This window comes from Frieseomelitta varia, unplaced genomic scaffold (assembly GCF_011392965.1).
Source record: "Frieseomelitta varia isolate USP_RPSP 00005682 unplaced genomic scaffold, Fvar_1.2 scaffold_282, whole genome shotgun sequence".
NCBI lineage: Eukaryota > Metazoa > Arthropoda > Insecta > Hymenoptera > Apidae > Frieseomelitta > Frieseomelitta varia.
Genome location: NW_025110015.1, coordinates 164,498 through 183,523, shown reverse-complemented (window position 1 = coordinate 183,523; position 19,026 = coordinate 164,498). Strand labels below are relative to the sequence as shown.

The following is a 19,026-nucleotide window of genomic DNA, read 5'->3' as shown; positions in this document are numbered from 1 at the left end:
TATCTAAATTCTGGTATTTTTATGATTAAGAACGTTGCTACTGGAAAAAGTGCTTTCATTACAATATACAAGATATCTTCAAGAAAGCTAGACTGCATTCTAGTTTATTTTAGCACTTAATAATATAAATTTTTATCGAGTGATACAATCCATTCTATAGAATTTTTGCATACGATCTTTTAAGAATGTAGACCTTCATATATATTTTTCTCACCCGCATGAGATCTCTACGAGCTGTAATTCGCAAGACCATCAGTGAACAGACATGTGATAACTTGCATCCTCTTTATGGCAGTCGACATAAAGATGCGCCTATCAAATGAAAATTCAACGTAGCAGTTTCGAATCATTAAATTGTTTATCCAATTATTAAAAATCTATCGTCTATTTATTTATATCTTTCATTAATTTTTACCGATTGTCGACTTATTATATATACTAAAGAATAATTTCCATTGACTTTATCAATAGCACGCTGCAGAAATGATATATGACTATAAAATGTAAATATATCATTGATATTTAATAAAATTTTTAATAAAAATTATGTCTACACTTTTGTGATTCATAAATAAAACGTTAATTTACGGAATTAAATATAATTTTTTTTATATGTTCTAATATTTTAGTAAGTATTTTGTAGTTATGAATTATTCTGATATTTTAGTAAGTTTTTTGCAGTTATGAAAAATACGTCAAACATATAATAATACAATATTTAATATAAAATATTTTAGTGCAGGATAAGACATTCGTTATTAGTAAATACTTCATTTGAATAACAAAATATTCGGATATTAGAATATTCGGACAATGGATGTTCGAATATGGGCAGCTGTAATAACATTAATCATATTTAATATTTCATAATGAAATATAAAGTTTCTTAGAGTGTTGAATTTAATAATAATGGAAAAAAATAAAGCAATGTACTTATTTCGAATCGAATAAATTGAAGATAGAACATATTATATATTTTACTTACAATAAAAAGAATTTTTAATTAAAATAGCAATGTATATAATATACTGATATTCGATGTTAAATTATCTTTTTAAAAATTATCTAAGTAAATAATAGAGTGTTTAAGCGAAATGAAAATAGTAAATATACGTTCTGTTGTATTTTAGTTCTAATATAGCTTTTAAATGCTAAATGTACAAGAAATATATCAGAGAGCAAAGTTTTATTATTTTTTTATATATAATATAATGTCTTATATTAGATTTTGTAAATTTGTCACGATTATCGCGTAATATCGATATTATAAATTTTTTTAATTGACATGTTAAATATCAAAGCAGAATAAAACAGATAATTTTTTGAGCAAAAAGATAATACTTGCCTGCTTGAATCCTTCTTTCCAGATTGAGAATATATGAAAATTTAGCGATCTCTTCGTCTGGTGCTCGCAATAGTTGATCTTCATTTCCTTTATGCGGCGCTAGATGAGCTAGGTATAAAAACATTGGACGACTAGTATCATGATCGTTGATTAGCCGTACAGCTTCATTTGTAAATATATCTGTAGCATATTTTCCTGCGGTGTCCCATGCTACTGTAAGATTCCGTCTCATGTCAAAGCCTTTATACTCGCTATATTGCGGGTCCTGTAAAATATTTATTATACAAAGCTGATTTATATTGTAATGTTTGTATTCTTTGTATTTTATTCGAAAATATGATGTTAATCAGAACATAATGAATGATATAAAATTTGGAAAGTCTAATTGTTATGAAATTGATTTTTAAGTATACTTACTAGTTCCTGTGTAATATGCGTGTAATAATCCTGAAGACCGTTCCAATAACCAAAATGTGATTCAAATCCACGATACGTTGGCGTGTATTCTTTTCTGAAATATCCTAGATGCCACTTTCCCACAGCATGTGTTCTATAGCCTATTTCTTTCAAGTACTGAAATAAAGATTGATTTGGATAGAAAGCAAATAAATTTTTTATTCAGTTACAATTTTAAGGCTTTATAATAGAATAGAGTATAATTAAACTAATAGATAATAATTTTTGTTCTCAACATTGCTGTTTACAGTCAAAAAGATATTTTGCACAAATAATGCTAATCAAAATAATTTTTCAGATAAATATTATTTGCTTGTAACAAGAAATATTTGTCGATTCAATTTTGTTTCATATAATACTAGTAAGATTGTTGCATCAAAAGATGGTAATAATGAGCTAACAAAAAGTCTATACATGTCTAATATATGTTCATTTATATTGAGTTTTGAATTGATAAAAACAATTGGAGAGCTATTTTAAAAGGTAAAAGAATCGTGGAGTTATTAGTATTATATCAGTACTTATCATTAATGTACTGATGTTCGAAGCTTTCATTAGAAAAAAAAATTATGTAAAACTGAATGAATATTTCATGTTAAGAAGAAAATTGAAATATTCGAATTGAAAATTCGAAATATTAGAAAATTTTTTACATTAGATTTAATTATTTAAAAAGTTTCTATTACGTTCATCCTTAATATTAACGGCAATAAGAAAGAATTTATACAAAACCATAGCATGTGAAATGCATATACTAGAAGTATGATTTTTTTATTGAATTTTATTTTTCATGAGAAATATTTATTTACTAGTAACTTCAGTAATATATACAATTTTTTAATAATTAGAAAATCAGTTAGATAAGTTAAATTTTAATAAAAAGATTGACATGTTTTTAAAAATTAAAATACATTATTTTATGTACTCGTAAAGATTTAGAGATTTGTTTAGAGTAAAATTCTATAAATCATATTATGTTGCTCATTATGCATTATTTCCTATATTTATCTCATGTTTGGAAAAAATATACTTGGATCACTTTTTCATTTAATGTACCGTAATAAATAATTATAATTTTATAAATAATTTTGAAGTTATAAATAATTTTCTTCTTTTATTAAACCTAATTTTCAATCTTTGTTTCTTAATATTTATAATACGTAATCGATTAATATACGTAATCTTCGTTAAAAAGAAAATTAAATGCAGTATGAACATTTATGTATGTACATATATAATATAACATTGTGCCATATACAATATAACATTGACAACGTGGAAAAAATCTATTCTAAAAATAGTTTTTTATTATAGTTATTTGCGATTTAAGATATTCTTATTGCAAAAAGTATTTATTCGAAATTACAATATAATTAAATACATTTTTACTAATTAATCTACAAATTTAATTAAGAAGTATAAAAATCATTGGACACTGACAATGCAAGATTGTTGGATTATATCTGCATGGTACATCAAAAAATTGAAAAATTAGTTTAAAAAATTTGGAAAATTTTTAAATTTTAAATGTGATTTTTTTTAATGTTACGGAAAATTTGTAAAAAAGAATTTATTTGTAATTTTTAAGAAATATTTTAAATAAGTATAATTAAGTATTTTGAAATTTTTCAAATTTTCGATGTTTTGTTAACAATTATTATAATGTAAATACATTATATTAAATGCATTTTATTATGAAGATAAAAGTAAAGGAAACTCACGTAACGTAATTCGTGCAGAAACCTACCTCGGGTAATAGTTTTTCGCTTAGAGGAAGCCCTCGTGGTTCGGCTGGGTAGAGAACAGAGTGTTGCATACCCAGATGAATCGGATTTTTTCCAGTCATTAAAGAGGATCTGCTTGGCGTGCACAATGCGGGAACGTAATGATTATTTAAGATAATGCCATTGTATGCAAGGGCGTCGATGTTCGGTGTAGGGATTTGATCCGATCCGTGAAAGCTTACATCGTTCCATCCCTATGCAGTGGTTTTAAATAAATATCTTTCAAACTTGCAACTTTGAAATCATCGGGGAGATGAGTATTATTATTATCTTTTATTTTTAGTATATCTTACTTTTTTATAATGTTAGAACTATCAATAGATGACTATAATTAAAATAGTAAAAATAAATACGTATACTTACATGTTTTTTATCAATAAAAATCAATGTCAATACGAAACTAATTAATTTTATGTAATTTTATGTACAACAACAAAAAATCTGAAATCCGTTATTTTATATTTTTTTACATTTATGCTTTTATTTTTAGAATATTTTTCTTTTTATATTTATTTTTTTGTATTTTCTGTAATTAAATCTTTTATTATATAGTGAATTATTAATATTAATTAATATTGTATATTTTATATTTACAAAAATTCTTAATATTAAATTATTCATTATAAAAAAACATCTTAACTATTGAATTATTAATATTAATTAATATTGTATATTTTATATTTGCAAAAATTCTTAATATTAAATTATTCATTATAAAAAACCATCTTAACTATTGTTTTTATATATACAAGCTGTGTTCAAAAAGTTTGGAGGCCTTTATTGGAAAGAGCGATAGATGATATTTTAGGATCTTGGGTTTAGAGAGGAAATTATCTAATCAATCTAATGAAACAATGGATCCACCAAATGGCATCAGCCATGCATTTTTTGTAATTGAGTTGTTGCTTATATACGAGAACAGTATTTCGTGTTTTTAGCGATTTTTAATCGTGACGGAATAAAAAGCATGCATCAAATTTTGTTGTCTCAAACTTGGAAAAAGTGCCTCGGAAACATTATAAATGATTCAGATAGCTTTTGGAAATACAGTTTTATGAATGGTTTAAAAATAAATGGATTTCGATAAAAAAATATATATATATATATATAAAATAAGTAATAAATAATAATGAGCAATTATATATATATATATATACATACGCAAAGTGTCCCATATGAAGCTGACTATTCGCTATAGAAAAAAATGCTTCAAATAAAACTTATATATATTGTTTCAAGGAAGACATCTTATGGTGGTCACAAATCTTGTCCAGATGATCATGTTTCCGAAATTTCAAGGTAATCTTTGTCTTTTTTAAATAAAACTGTATATTTTTGAGTTCACCAGGAACATGGAGCATCATCCATTGTTTATGTATTATATAATTCTTTCTCCAAGCTCAAGATCCTAAATTATAATCTATCGCGTTTTATACATAGCATCTTCAAACTTTTCAAATATACCATGTATATCTTTTACCTTATCGTTTTTATATATTCAAATATATTTATATTCAAAAGTCGAAAAATTTTAGAGAATATGAGTTTTTTTTAATAGAAACTGTTAATTAATTAAAACAGTTTTTATTGAATTTTTATTGAAAACGTGTTTTCTTTCTTTATGTGTTTTTTCAATTTAATACTTGAATATCATGCATGTGTGATTTTACTGGTACTATTATTTATTTAATATGCGCGACTTTTGTTGTCAATAATTGTTTATGGTTATAACATAATAACTTTAGTTGCTTACAGTTATTTGAATTCTCAAAATTCTCGATATATATATTAGAACTTGTATATAACTAGATTTTGGTTAATAATTTATTCTTATAATCCATTAATATGAATAAAAATGTTAAAAAAAGAAAACAAAAAAAGTATCATCCTACATGGGAGATCATAACATTATGTACTATTCATACATGACCGAAAATAAATAATGCTCATTCTTCTTTACTATCTTGAATATTTAATTAATTGATTAATGAATTAATTTTTTCTAATGAAAGAGATAACAATAAATTCTCCATAAAATGAAATATTGTTAAACAATGATAAAATGAATGAATTTAAATACAAAAACAATTTAAATACATTTTTCATTATTATAATTATACAATAAATAAAAAATAAGGATAGTTTTATTGCAATAATTCCTAAATCACAGCATTTGAACATTAATAACATATAATTTGCAAAATACTATAATGCAATGTGTTAAAACATTAGCTTTTTATTTAATAAAATATTTTACAAGCATTCTATATCAATTCTCTTATCTATCAACTTACGTATATATACTTACCATATCATCAGCAAGAATAATGATGATATGTGGCTTTTGTTTAGTTGTTGTTGATGGAAAGATCGGCAGTGATAATAAGGATGAGAAAAAAATCGCACCCACATTTATTATCATGAACTCTGAGAGAAATAATACAACAAAAACCTGTAGTATCAACGCCACATTCATCTCGAAATTAGCTGTAACAAATAAAGAATTTCAATTTTATAATTTAAATTTCATTTTAATTCTATTTTAATAAAATTAATAGTTCAATCTTTTACTTTACTTTTTACTTTTGTACTAATTTATTAAGATTTCCACACAGTTTATGGAATTGATTCTATATATAATATATGTACAATAATTATAACTTTACTAATTGTCATCTTAAAAATTAATCAACATTATAAATTCTATTAATGAAATTTTGAAATACAAATATTCATAAAGTTCTATTCTAAGATGAAACGTTTAATATATACAAGTATAATAAGTAGACAAAGAATGTTATATAAATTTAAATTTTAAATAAAGGACATAGAACATATGTTACAATAAATTCTTAATAAATATGTAAAAAATCTCAATCTAATAATAAGTATATTATATAATAAATATAATAAAAGTTCAATACTAAAGAAAATTTATAATGTAATAACAGACATAATTCAATATATATATATATATGTATATGTATACTTATATATAATTAATGATATTGAGATTATTTTTACAATATGCATAATATTTGTAACAATAACGATAATATAATAGAAACTCATAGTAATACAATAAATAATAAACAATACAATACATAATAATGTAATATATTAACTAGAACGTGATTATTTACTTAATCAATTAGGATTTCTGTTATCAGTAGTCTTATGTTTGATGATAAAATTCATATTTAAGTTTGTATCTATTATATTTTTCTCCTATCCTATAAAATCTTTTCTTTATTAATTTGTTGATTATTCACTGCATTAAATGAATATTTATTGGTTGGCTGAATATTGATTTTGATGTAGGATAATTTAATGTAAGATGGATTAACAGATGGATTTATTATTGTAACAATAATGTTACAATAAAATTTAATAATAATAATTAAAAGTTTGTGTGATAAGATATACAAAATAAATAAAATTGACAAAATAAATAAAAGATACGTATATATATTAATATTATATTAAATTTATATATACTTAAATACGTATTTATAATTACACTATAGAAAAAGATTAAAAATCTTATTTTAAATACAAGAAGTTTTTGATTGTTTTTTCTCAGATCACACATTGGTTTCTTCAGATCAGACATTAATTAATTCGAGGTCTCACTGTATTTAAAAAAATGTATTAAATAAAAGAATAAGAGCATCATATCAAATCTCTTTTTATGTCAGCAGAATATTGTTCAATCTAGGAAATCTATAAAAATTTTTGGATATTTCTTGTTACTATCATTCATATTTTGACGATTTATGTTCAAGTTCGGATAAATATACATAAATAGTAGTTAATAGATTTGTTATAATAATATGTGAGTTTTATCAAAACGTGTTATCAAATTAATGACAAATAATGATTAAAATAATCTGTAATTTTATGATTAAATTTACGTTATGTTATAGAAGCAAATTTCTAAATATTTTTAAATGGTAATATCTCCATGTGCAAATTATCGGTAATTAAAAGCCCATTACTTCAAATAAAGTTATAGTACGCTTATTCCTATTCATTAAAATTCATTTAAAAAAATAGAATTTTTAAGCAGCATTGAAATTTTCTACGTTGCTCTCGATATCAAAATTAAATGTTCAAATCCATAAAAATAATATATAGTTCAATTCATGCCGTAAATTTTAAAATGGTCAACTATTCTAAACTTATTCATGTTTATGAAGTATTCTCCATCATACAATGAAATTTATTTCTGAAGTGTTGAAATTATTCGGATTTCTATACAACAATCAATGACAATAAAAATTAGTTTGTCTTTTGGTAATTTGTTATTTTCATTTAAAAATTCGATAAGATTGATTAGAAATAATAATTAGAAATAACACGATTAAATGAAAAAGAATTAAATGAAATGAAATAACCACATAAATAAATACGGTTTTTTTTCAAAAAAAAAAAAAAAAAAAAGGAAATGGTAAAAATTTTTCTTACATTGATGGAAAATAAAAGCAACCGTCGTGTGTCCTAGTATTCGTGATAAAATGTCCATTTTTTCCGTTTACGTCCGGAGAGCATCTTCCCGTGGAATCAAAGAAATCAGTTTCGTTCAACTGATCTTCGGCAAGGCGAGAACCGACTGACTGGGAAACTCGAGACGTGTTGGTTTATTACCACTTCAGATTTTCTGTATGGCTAGCGGTAAGGAGCAAAGGGAGGATCTGGAGCATAACGAGGATGCTGTTCTGGGGGAGGAAAATAGAGAAGGTGAGCGCGAAAAATCACAGCGGTGTGGTGTACTTATGTACGCGTGAAAATTCAGCATTCTTTTTAAGTCATTAGGCTTTTCCGTTGCATGAAATTATTATAATTTTATAGTATTAGACAGATCAACATGTTTTTTTAACAAAATAAATGTTTTATAAGCACTGAAATAATAAACACAGCCCTGAGATAACTTTAGACTTTTAATATTACGAATATTTTATTCTATCAAAAAGTTTCAAATTCTTTGTTTCTAAAATTATTAAGACTACGCAAGTCTTTTCAATAAAATCAATGGTAACTTTTATTTAAATGGAAATATTTTAATTAAAAAATTCACTTAAAAACATATGCATTTTTTCCCAAATATGAAAGATATATAACGTTCATATATAGATTTTATTACTGTTAAATTTCCAAATTTATAAAAAATACCTATAATAATGTATTTTAATGTTTAAAGACATGCAAATTTTTCTATTACTATTTAATTTTATTTACAGTTTTTTCGAATTATAAATTATGTATTTTGTATTCTTTTTTTTCAATTCTAATAAATTGTTTTAAATTTAAAGAAGAATGAAGGTAATTTAAATGTAAAATATTTATATGTGAGATATTAATTTTAGTTAATTTAAAACAATATTTATCTGCTAATGTTTAATTAATCAATCTATATTATGTATATATGATTACCCATAATTTATGCCTATATTTTCCTACTTGTTGGTAAATTAAAGGAAATTAAATTGTAATGCTTTTGTTTGCTGTCATAAGAGATATTACTGTTGAAATCAGTTAGAGATTTGTTCGGTTGCTTTGAAGTCAGAATTGAATGTGTTATGTGTTCACAAAAATTATTTTGGAATATCAGAATTTACATCTTACAATTTACATCTTAATAAATTGTTAATAATGAAACTTGTAATTTTTTATAATATATGTGAAATTGAATGTAAGTGTATTATAATGATGTAATATAAACGGTTAAATAATTTTTATATATTTATCAATAATTTATAAATAAAACATTGTAAAAGTTTTTCGAAAATATTTTGAAATATTGAATGAATATAATTTTATGCTTATAGTTCACTTACAAAATTTGATCAATATTAATTAATATCTTTTTCTACAAAAATTTAATTGTTAAATTTTTTATCGTTTTGTACAAAACGAAATCATTGCGATCTGCAATATAGGTAAAAAACTAAATTTGCAATTAGAACAACTGATTTAAAAATACAACATGACATCCAAAGAAGTTGGTAATGCATGTGAAATTGTGTTATATACACGCATGTTTTGTTATTTAAATATTCTTATTTGAAAGGAAAGTAGTAAATGTGATAATCACTCAACACGATTTGAATGCACGTGAATAACAATAATTTGAATAGAAATGTGTAGAAATTAAAACATGCGTTTATTTTATTATAGTTTTATTTTTTTTTTAACAAGTTAATTAAATATTCTATTATACACATTAAGTATTTTGGTACGATTGAGTTTAAAAAAAAAAAAAAGATTAACCAATATGCATTATGATTTCCGAGAAAATCTGTATTAATAAATAATAATATATTTATTTTTTTAATAATCAAACTTTTTATCATTGTACATTTGTTTCTAAAATATAGTATATTTTATATTTATTGCAACTTTATATCTAATTCTCAATTGATATATAATTGAGCTATAAATAATTTGAATTACATAATTAATTAAATTAGACAATTTGAATTAAAATATTTAATTTTGTATTTGTTAATGTTTGTATTTGTATTTAGCGAATTACATAATTAATTAAATTAGACAATTTGAATTAAAATGTTTAATTTTGTATATTAATGTTTGTATTTGTATTTAGCTAATAATAAAATGGTCTTTAGGTGAAAAAATATTGATATTAATTATCATATTAATATGATATTAATATTATGATAAAATATTAATATTATGATCTTTGTTAGATGAAAGAATGGCATAATATTTTAAATCTTTATTTTACGATCGGTTATCGGTGATCTAGTGACACTAGTATAGAATTGAGAAGCAATAATTTTTATATTTCGGGAAATAGAAACGATGTAACTTTTAATATAGCGTTTCGATTTGATCAATAATTCCTACGGAACTATTATATCAATGAGAATAATACATACTGTCGGAACGGTAGCGCAGTTTGTCAAATATGATTTGAATAATAAGATGGAAATGTAAATAAGCTTACACGCTGCCAGTTGCAATGCATGATTAAATTTGTATGTCCAGATTATCATAAACAGATTATTGCGAAACTCAGTTTGCTAACTGTCGCTAATTTCTTCGATTTATTCTGATTGTTTCTCCGTTGTCTTGTAAACAACATTTCATTATTCTATATTTTTTCTATATCTTTGTACAGTCAAGAAAGGGTATTATATTATCGTGTGTATATCAGACTATACATGGAAGTTAATATATTAAATTAATATATTCTACATTTAATAATTATAATAATATAATAATAATATTAATTTTCATTAATATATATCTATATTAATATATTAATATTATGGAAAATTAAATTAATTATTTATTAATTTTCTGTAATTTTAGCAGATATTTCAATCAATCTTACAATTAGCATGTAAAAGTAACTAAAGTTCTTACATTAATTTTTGATTTATATGATGTGTCTGATAAATTATCTGTAATGTTGTGAATTAAAATTCGATAACGTGTTATTTAATAATTTTGTGGATCACCATTAAACTGTAATAATCAATGTAATAATTAGTACAGTAAAACATTATTCTTATATGACAGTTTATTTTTATACATACTCATAGAATATATATACTAGTTATTTGACAAAAAAAATTTAAGACCCTGTATATTATAAACATAAATACTTATTTAACTAATATAGAAAACGAAAACAGTGGAAACTGAGTGCAATAAAGTTATAAAATTATTCAAATTATTCAATAAAATTATAAATTTTTAAAATTTTTTCAATATTTTTGTTGTTTGAAATATTTGTTTGATTCTAATTTTATTTGATAAAATTGATATTATTTATTTTTTCAGGGATTCTGTATAGATCACAGATCATCGGACTAGAATGAAATATAAGAAGTGTTCATGAATTAAACATTTGATGGTTAGTTTCTAGATTTCATTAAATAGAAAGCAATTTTTTATATAATTGGATCAAAATATTTGAAATTTTATACATCGAATTACTATTACTATTTTTACTTAAAAAGAGCGATATACAAATATTTTTATTGCCTACTGTATGTTATACTATATACGATTGCACTCTTGATTATATAATAATGTCATACAATATTTTATAAAATTCTAAATTATAAAAATAAATTTCATAATATTTTATCAAATAATTATGTAGCCCTACTTTGATGAAAGTAGTTGGATTCCTTTCAATTAATTAGTTAATTAGTTAATGTATATTCAGCAAACAGAAAAGATATAGTGAAACATGATTTATATTGCGAATAAATTAATCAAAATCGAGCATGTAACTGGATGCGCGTTAATAATGTACGAAAGCAAATATAAATAACAGATAGATTAATTATATCGAATATATTTATTTTATTTATTTACATTTTGAAAGTTATTTGTGCTATAGAAATTCAATTTATTTATTACAAAGTCTACTGCATATAGTTTTGATATTTGAGGTTAACATACATATTGAACCATGATAAATATATTTCAATTTTAAATCCTTGATTTAAATGCTTAATTTTTCCTGACATTTTCATGACAGGAATATCGCTTATAATTGCAATTTATTTTATAAAATTAAGTATATTTCATTTTTGGATTTTCTAGACACAAAATATTATTGAAGAGTTCTAATAAATATAATATTATACTATTATATCCCATGTTTTAGATGTTTTAGATTCTAAAAGTTATACAATATATATTTTTAAAACTTTGACCTGTAATATTTTTCATTTCTTATACAATTTATTAATATGTTTACTTTTTCTTAATGTCAAAAGTCAATTATTTCTTGAAGATTTCTTAAAGATTTTTATTACGTATTTATTTAAATATTTTATCAATTACTTAATTTTGATCTTTAAATCGATAAAATTTTGTTGAAAAAAATAATGAAATTGAAAAGAATTTTTACAGGTAATTTCAATAATTGAACTTAGAGTTTCAAAAGTTAATTTTAATAATAAAAAACTATGTTAAATGATATCTTTTTATATCTTTTTCTTTTTTAGCGATAAAATTTTGTAGACAGTAACAGTTTGCAAGGTGATTTGTTTGAGATATTAAGCACTTAAAAATATAACATAAAGAATATTAAAAGGTTTAGTAGAGATATGTTTTTATATTTGTGTGATTACAGTATTGGATAAATTATATACTAAAAATTAATACAAGAAAATAATGTTCCAACTAACGATTTTTTAAATTCTGTAATTAATTACTATAACTTCATGAATATAGATAATTACGAATGAACATAAAAATATTTCCTTATTGCTAGCATCTTTCAAAGCAGAGTTTACGCGAATGCGTATTATATTTGAAAATTGGTATAACTTATCTAACTTAGTAAATGTTGAAAAAAGAAATAAAAAGAAAATACGAAAAGAAAATAAAAATACAAAATAGTACTATACCGTGTCTGTGAGAAAAATAATTAACTGATAAAATGTATGTCATTACAATAATAAACAATAATAATATTTGCAATAATTTTGTATATTTATTTCGCTAAACAATTAATTTATAGTGTTGTATAATGTAAAAAGAAGACGGATGATAAAAATGATTTCAAGATGTACACTTTTTTATTTACAATTTTGTAAATTGTATAATCTTTATGAGGTGTAATGATGATATAAATCGTATTAATTGTTAATATAATTTTTGTACTTTCGGTAAATATAGTTATTTCGTAGAACTTATAAATTTTATCCTGATATACTGCAGTAAAAGTTGTGACAAAACTTACAACTCTTGTTCAAAATAAGTTACATAGTAATTATAATTATATAATTATGAATATTCTAATTAAATTGTAATTCTTATATCTTCAAATACATCAATTTTAAATTTTATATTATCTTGTTAATTATAATTTGATATTTCATTCAATCAAAAAGTTAATAAATATCAGTATAATTATGAATTTGCTGAAGCGAGTTTTTTATCTTTCATCTATTTAAGATTTAATTTCAATTAGAATATTCCTAAGGTATGTGAAATGCTATAAAATTTATTTCTAAACAGTGCGGACGGAGGTTATGCACTGATTACCGTAGTAAAATGCGCGAGTACACACGACACTGCCTGATTTCATCAATTTACGTTCACTCGAGTAATCTTGTTCATACTTAATTCACGCATTTCAATTCTTTGAATAAACTAGGTGGAATATCTTATTCTTTACATTCTTTTCCTAAATCACGTATTTTTGCATATTAACCTAAAAACGAGATTATATCAAAAGAAGAATGTGTTCTTGTACTTTTACATCCGTAAAAGATAGAAAACAATTTTTACCAGCGTAACAAAATAAACTTTTTTAAACAATATTTTATTTGAAGTGCATCAATGAAAACTAAGAATAAAAGATGAACGTGTTATTTTCCATGGATTATTTTACATTTTAAAATAATTTATTTTTTTATATTTCTCTAGGTAATTGGGTAAAATTTATTTGCAATATTGAATTCGATAGAATTATTGTGATAATTGTGTGATATATTATTGTGATAATTTGAACATGGCACGTATCTCAATTGTTGTCGAAAAAGTAATAAAATGATAATTGACAAAAGTATTACAAAATATAAATTTTATTTTTTATTAAGATTTTTTGAAGTAATGTGTTGTATTATATTGGATAAGTATAATAATAATAATAATTAAGTGCTAACGATAAATAGTAATGCTTATTATATTTAATTGTTATTCAGATTGAAAATAATTTTTGTTTTTTTTTCCTGAAAAATTAAATATCAGATATATATATATATATACATACCTTATACATTGTTGTTAAAATATAATTCTGAGCATCTACTGCAATAAATAAGATACATTACTTCAAAACTAATCTGATGTGAAACACCATAAGGAAATAGGCAAATAAAATTTAAAAAAAAATGGAAATATTAGCACTTTTTTGCATAATTTTATCTAACATTTTATTAGGACATTTTTGGAAATTTGATATTTTTAATACATTTTTCTTACACACACACACACACACACACACACACACACGCGCGCGCGCGCGCGCGCGCATACGCACACGACACATACAGTTAGTACGGACATTTAAAACAGGTCACCTGAATAACTCGCTTATTTTCAGAGATAGAAGAAAATGTATCGGTCCAGACTTATTTGATATTGAGTTGCTCATAATCTGATGTTACTAATTTTTTTTATAGGTGGAGGCGTCAAGGAGATATAAAGGTCAACTCTGTTTTTTTAAGCGGAACGATATGGTTTTTTACTTACCTTCTGATAGAGAATTCCAAGACGAATACAATGACCTATAATGAAGATCATTCAAGGTCACTCAAGGTCATGGATTTATGAATCACCCTATATATCGCGAGTCATTATTTGACTCGGTCGTTCCGATGAATGCCAATAAAGTGGTCAGCTCCAAAAGAAATATTTCTTTTGAACAAGTTTGGAAGTCTTCGTGTACCAAGGCCGAGCCTTAATTGTCATTTGTTCAATTGGAATTTGATGAATTAATTGAAGAATTATGAGAGATATAATGCGGTATGATCCATTCATTAGAAATTTTGAAAAGGAAGGGAGAGGAAAAGAGGACCCCGAATATAAAATTTTAACGACGGATCTTTCTTCATTTCTGAAATATTAATAAAAAAACTTTAGGTATAATACATTGAGCCTTGTCTATACAAATATTACAAATTCAAACTATCTTCACTGCATTAGTGTCATACGATCGTTGTCACTGTAATAGCTGTTGACATAATAGCCATATTGTTTTCAGTTTCTATAAGATGTTGATCTTAAAATCCAACATCGACGGATTTTACCAATAATATATAGATAATTGGTGATCGTCTTACGACGGTTACAAATATATAAATAAATAAGTATAACAAATAATCCAATCTAATTCTAATATGGATCATGCAAATCTTATTAGACGTTAGTAACATCTATGTAGACAAAATTCAATGTATGTACCGAAAGTTGATATCAAATTTGAAATGATACACTCTATAGGAGTATTGAAGTCGATATTGCGTAAACAGTTCTTAGACATTCACCGATAATTAATATACCATTGGCCATGTTTATACAAAATGGAATTAATTCAATGTATTGTACTCAAAGTTTTTTATTAATATTTTAAAAACTAATAAAGATTCATTATTAAAATTTTATATTGAAGATCTTCCCTCTTCCCTTCAAAATTTCGTTTCATTTTGATGAATGTGTCATACCGCACTACAGCCGAATTATGTGTGTACGTATTAGTAAACAAATTTGAAAATAAATCCTGCATCGACCTCGTTACCACTAAGTATATAGTAAGTAAGTATGTAACAGCACCAAGTATGTGATAGTAATGCAATAGTAACAAATGTTGACGCACTTTAGGCTTCTTTCAAACGAAGATATTTATATCACTGATACAAGTATCTTTCTCTCAGATCTTTTTGCAGAATGAATCTTGGGCTTGGCAGAAGAGAAAAAACATGGCAGTATTTAATGTTATCTATTGGACTTCATGTAGGATTAGGAAAATTTCATTGTAACAATAAATTATTTCTATTAATTAATTAATGGATTAATGGACTAATATTGATTAATTATTCGCAAATTATTTTCCATTTAAATTATTTTATCCAAACAAAATAACAAATAATCACAGCACAAAGTGTAGTTTACTCAGCAAAATTAGAACCTATTTAGAAAATTATTTGTAAGAATAAATTTAAAATACATAATGAAGTAAAAAATTATTTTATTTGATAGCTAAATAATCAAATATTTTCGAGAAAAACCATCTTTTATTCACATAAATTAACGCAAGATTATTTTAAAATAACATCAAGCCAATACAAAATATAATTTTGTATTATTTAAATAATTGCCTTCCAAATATTTTATTCAAACAATGGTCAAGTCTGTATTTGTTGTTCTACACTTCGGCGTCAATTTGTTTATCTTAATGTCTTAACTGTTGACTTCGTAAAGTATTGCCAGGGACCAAAGTTCTCGATATACACGAAATCGATATACATACTATCATGATACTGAATTGCGCAAGAATCGTTGTATGAACGCATCCATTTGACTACGTGTATACTTGGTATTCATCATATGTATATCACGATACAAATATTTCCGTGTGAGAAAGACTTAACTCTTATTTTTTGAGAGTTGGGCGAGAAGCTGCGTGCACAATTGCATATGAAGGGTTGTAAAAAATATCTGTTATAATTTAATAATCCAAGAATGAATATCGTCAATATATTAGGTTCAGATTTGGGTTAATATTTTTAATTCGGTCGTCATTCCGTAAGGCGATCGGCAATACTTGTATAAAATAGTTATCTTCAATAAAAATTGTCATTTTTTGTTTTATTGTGTGGAATGTAATGTCGCAAACAAACTGATCTCTTTTGGCATATGAAATTGCGAATAAGATTTCATAGAAGTCATTTATTTAGATTTGTAAGATGTGACAAAGGTAAAGAGCGATAGTTGATATACCGGTTATGCTTATAAATGTATTACAGATGCATACATATGAGCAACATTCAATGTATTAATACCGGGAATTTTTGTTATGTTAAATGTTAATTGTTATGTAAATGTTAATTTCTACAATATATTTGAAAATCATTGAAATTGATAATGGTATCCGTTTTTTAGATAATTATCGCACATTTGTTAATTTCTTCATGAATGAAAAAGAAATGTAAAAGAAAAAAATGTGAGAGGAGAAGGTTGCTACTTTTTAAGCGAACAAAGCTTAATAATAAATATAAATAACTATAGATAATTATTGAAATAGTAATCATTAATATTACAATTTTGAAGCAATTAAAATTAAAAAATTAGAAATTGTGAAAATTTTACTAATTATGAAAATAAAAAATATTTTTTGTATACACAACAGATTTGTGACATAAATATTGATAACATAATAGATCGAGCATATGAGAATTTATCAAACTAATTTATAATATTATTCGCGAATAGGAGTTAATTTAAAAATAATTCTATAGACAATATTTTATGCAAAATTCGCATGATGCAATGACTATGATGCAATGAATTATGTGTAATTACATTATGTGTAATAAAACAAATATAAAGATAACAACTTACTTTAAATTACGGTGTTGTACTTTCTTATTCACTAGGTTGATGGAGACTGCTATTCTTTTAGTTTACGCTTAACTCTCTCTCTCTCCTCTCTCTGGCACGTTCCAACAACCTCGAGAAAAGTTTTTGTATTTCGTCCATGAACGGTTGTGACTAATGAAAGGAAATATCTAAAACCAGGCCCGAGAAAATATCTAAAACTGTTGCATTATGAAAAAGATCATTCGCGCTCGATGAATTTTTTAAAATAAATAATGTTGCTTTCTATGGTGCATTTTTCTAACAATAAGTTTCCACCTCTGTTACATAACCTCATTGCAAAACAGTACAATACTTAGTCGATAACATAGATACTGTTGGGAATTGAAAAGAAATCTCGCGAAAGAAATGCGAAACTGATTGGTTGTTTTGAATAAATTCAATACGTTCTTAAATATAAGGATACCTATTGGCCGAAAATGTCACACACAACAAACTCGTGTAGCGTCAATCAATAATAAGAGGGAACTCTTTTCTGTCGTTCTGTAAGATTTTCTAACTTTTAACAATATTTATTTTTTGCGATAGAAAAGTTAGAAAAGTTGATTATATAGATAATTATTTATTACTTTTTTATTTTTTTTTACTTCAAATATAATTGCATAATTTGAGAAAAAATGTCTTAAATCAGAGACCGAATCGGTATTACGGATACCGGTATTTTAGGTTACTATTCGATACCGGGTTGATGAAACCGAAATATTGCGAATACCGGTATAACGATGTTAAGTCGGTAGATGTGTTAATCGGTAGATGTATGAATCCGATATAATACCGGTAAATAAAATAGTAATATATTAGAAAAGGAAAAGGAGACAATGATTAAATGTTTTCATAAAGCTGTATAGTAAATTTGACGACGCTTATATACGTACACTTTATTTATTTTTATTAGCTTTTTTATTAGTTTTTTATTTTATTTTATTTATATTAGCGGCTAGCATATGTCGGAGAAAGTCGTTTTCTCAGACATGCAGTTAGGAGGATTTACGACTCACGTGTCGCCTATGCTATTGAATTGTGAAGGCCAAGTTTATTTCTTACAGTGCATAAAGACCAGATATTTACACTCGAAGTTTTTAGTAATTCGGCGACAATAGCATTTCCGCGAAGCGTCGTAGGAAACTCTAGGTTTCCAAGGGCCCACTCAGACCTACGTTTGGAAGACATATGGAGAGAAAACCCTGCTACACCGCCATAAATTAGGAAAATCACGAAATTGCAGTCCCACTCTCGGAAAAAGCACTTACGAACGCAAGGAGTAGGCGGCGCAATTTCTTGAAAAAA

General features: G+C 24.5%; 2 protein-coding genes across 3 annotated transcripts in view; one reads left to right on the top strand and one right to left on the bottom strand.

Annotated features, from left to right (window-relative positions):
* Positions 1–1,280: 1,280 nt before the first annotated feature.
* On the bottom strand, positions 1,281–17,984 carry LOC122529281 (arylsulfatase B-like). 2 transcript variants are annotated; one of them, XM_043655242.1, is made up of 5 exons: positions 17,704–17,984; positions 5,894–6,072; positions 3,549–3,779; positions 1,763–1,918; positions 1,281–1,610 (listed from the first exon to the last, which is right to left on the bottom strand). In XM_043655242.1, exons 2-5 carry the CDS (start codon positions 6,059–6,061, stop codon positions 1,296–1,298), a joined length of 870 nt encoding a protein of 289 aa, XP_043511177.1. In that variant the 5' UTR covers positions 6,062–6,072; positions 17,704–17,984; the 3' UTR covers positions 1,281–1,295. The 2 variants fall into 2 exon arrangements, with proteins under 2 accessions (XP_043511177.1, XP_043511176.1); XM_043655241.1 differs by lacking the exon at positions 17,704–17,984 and adding an exon at positions 8,053–8,183.
* LOC122529280 (gamma-aminobutyric acid receptor alpha-like) overlaps positions 8,204–19,026 on the top strand; it is a 164,197-nt gene continuing 153,374 nt past the window's right edge. Inside the window, exon 1 of the mRNA XM_043655240.1 lies at positions 8,204–8,325. The gene's annotated coding sequence lies outside the window, so the exon portion shown is untranslated. The remainder of the gene's footprint in view (positions 8,326–19,026) is intronic.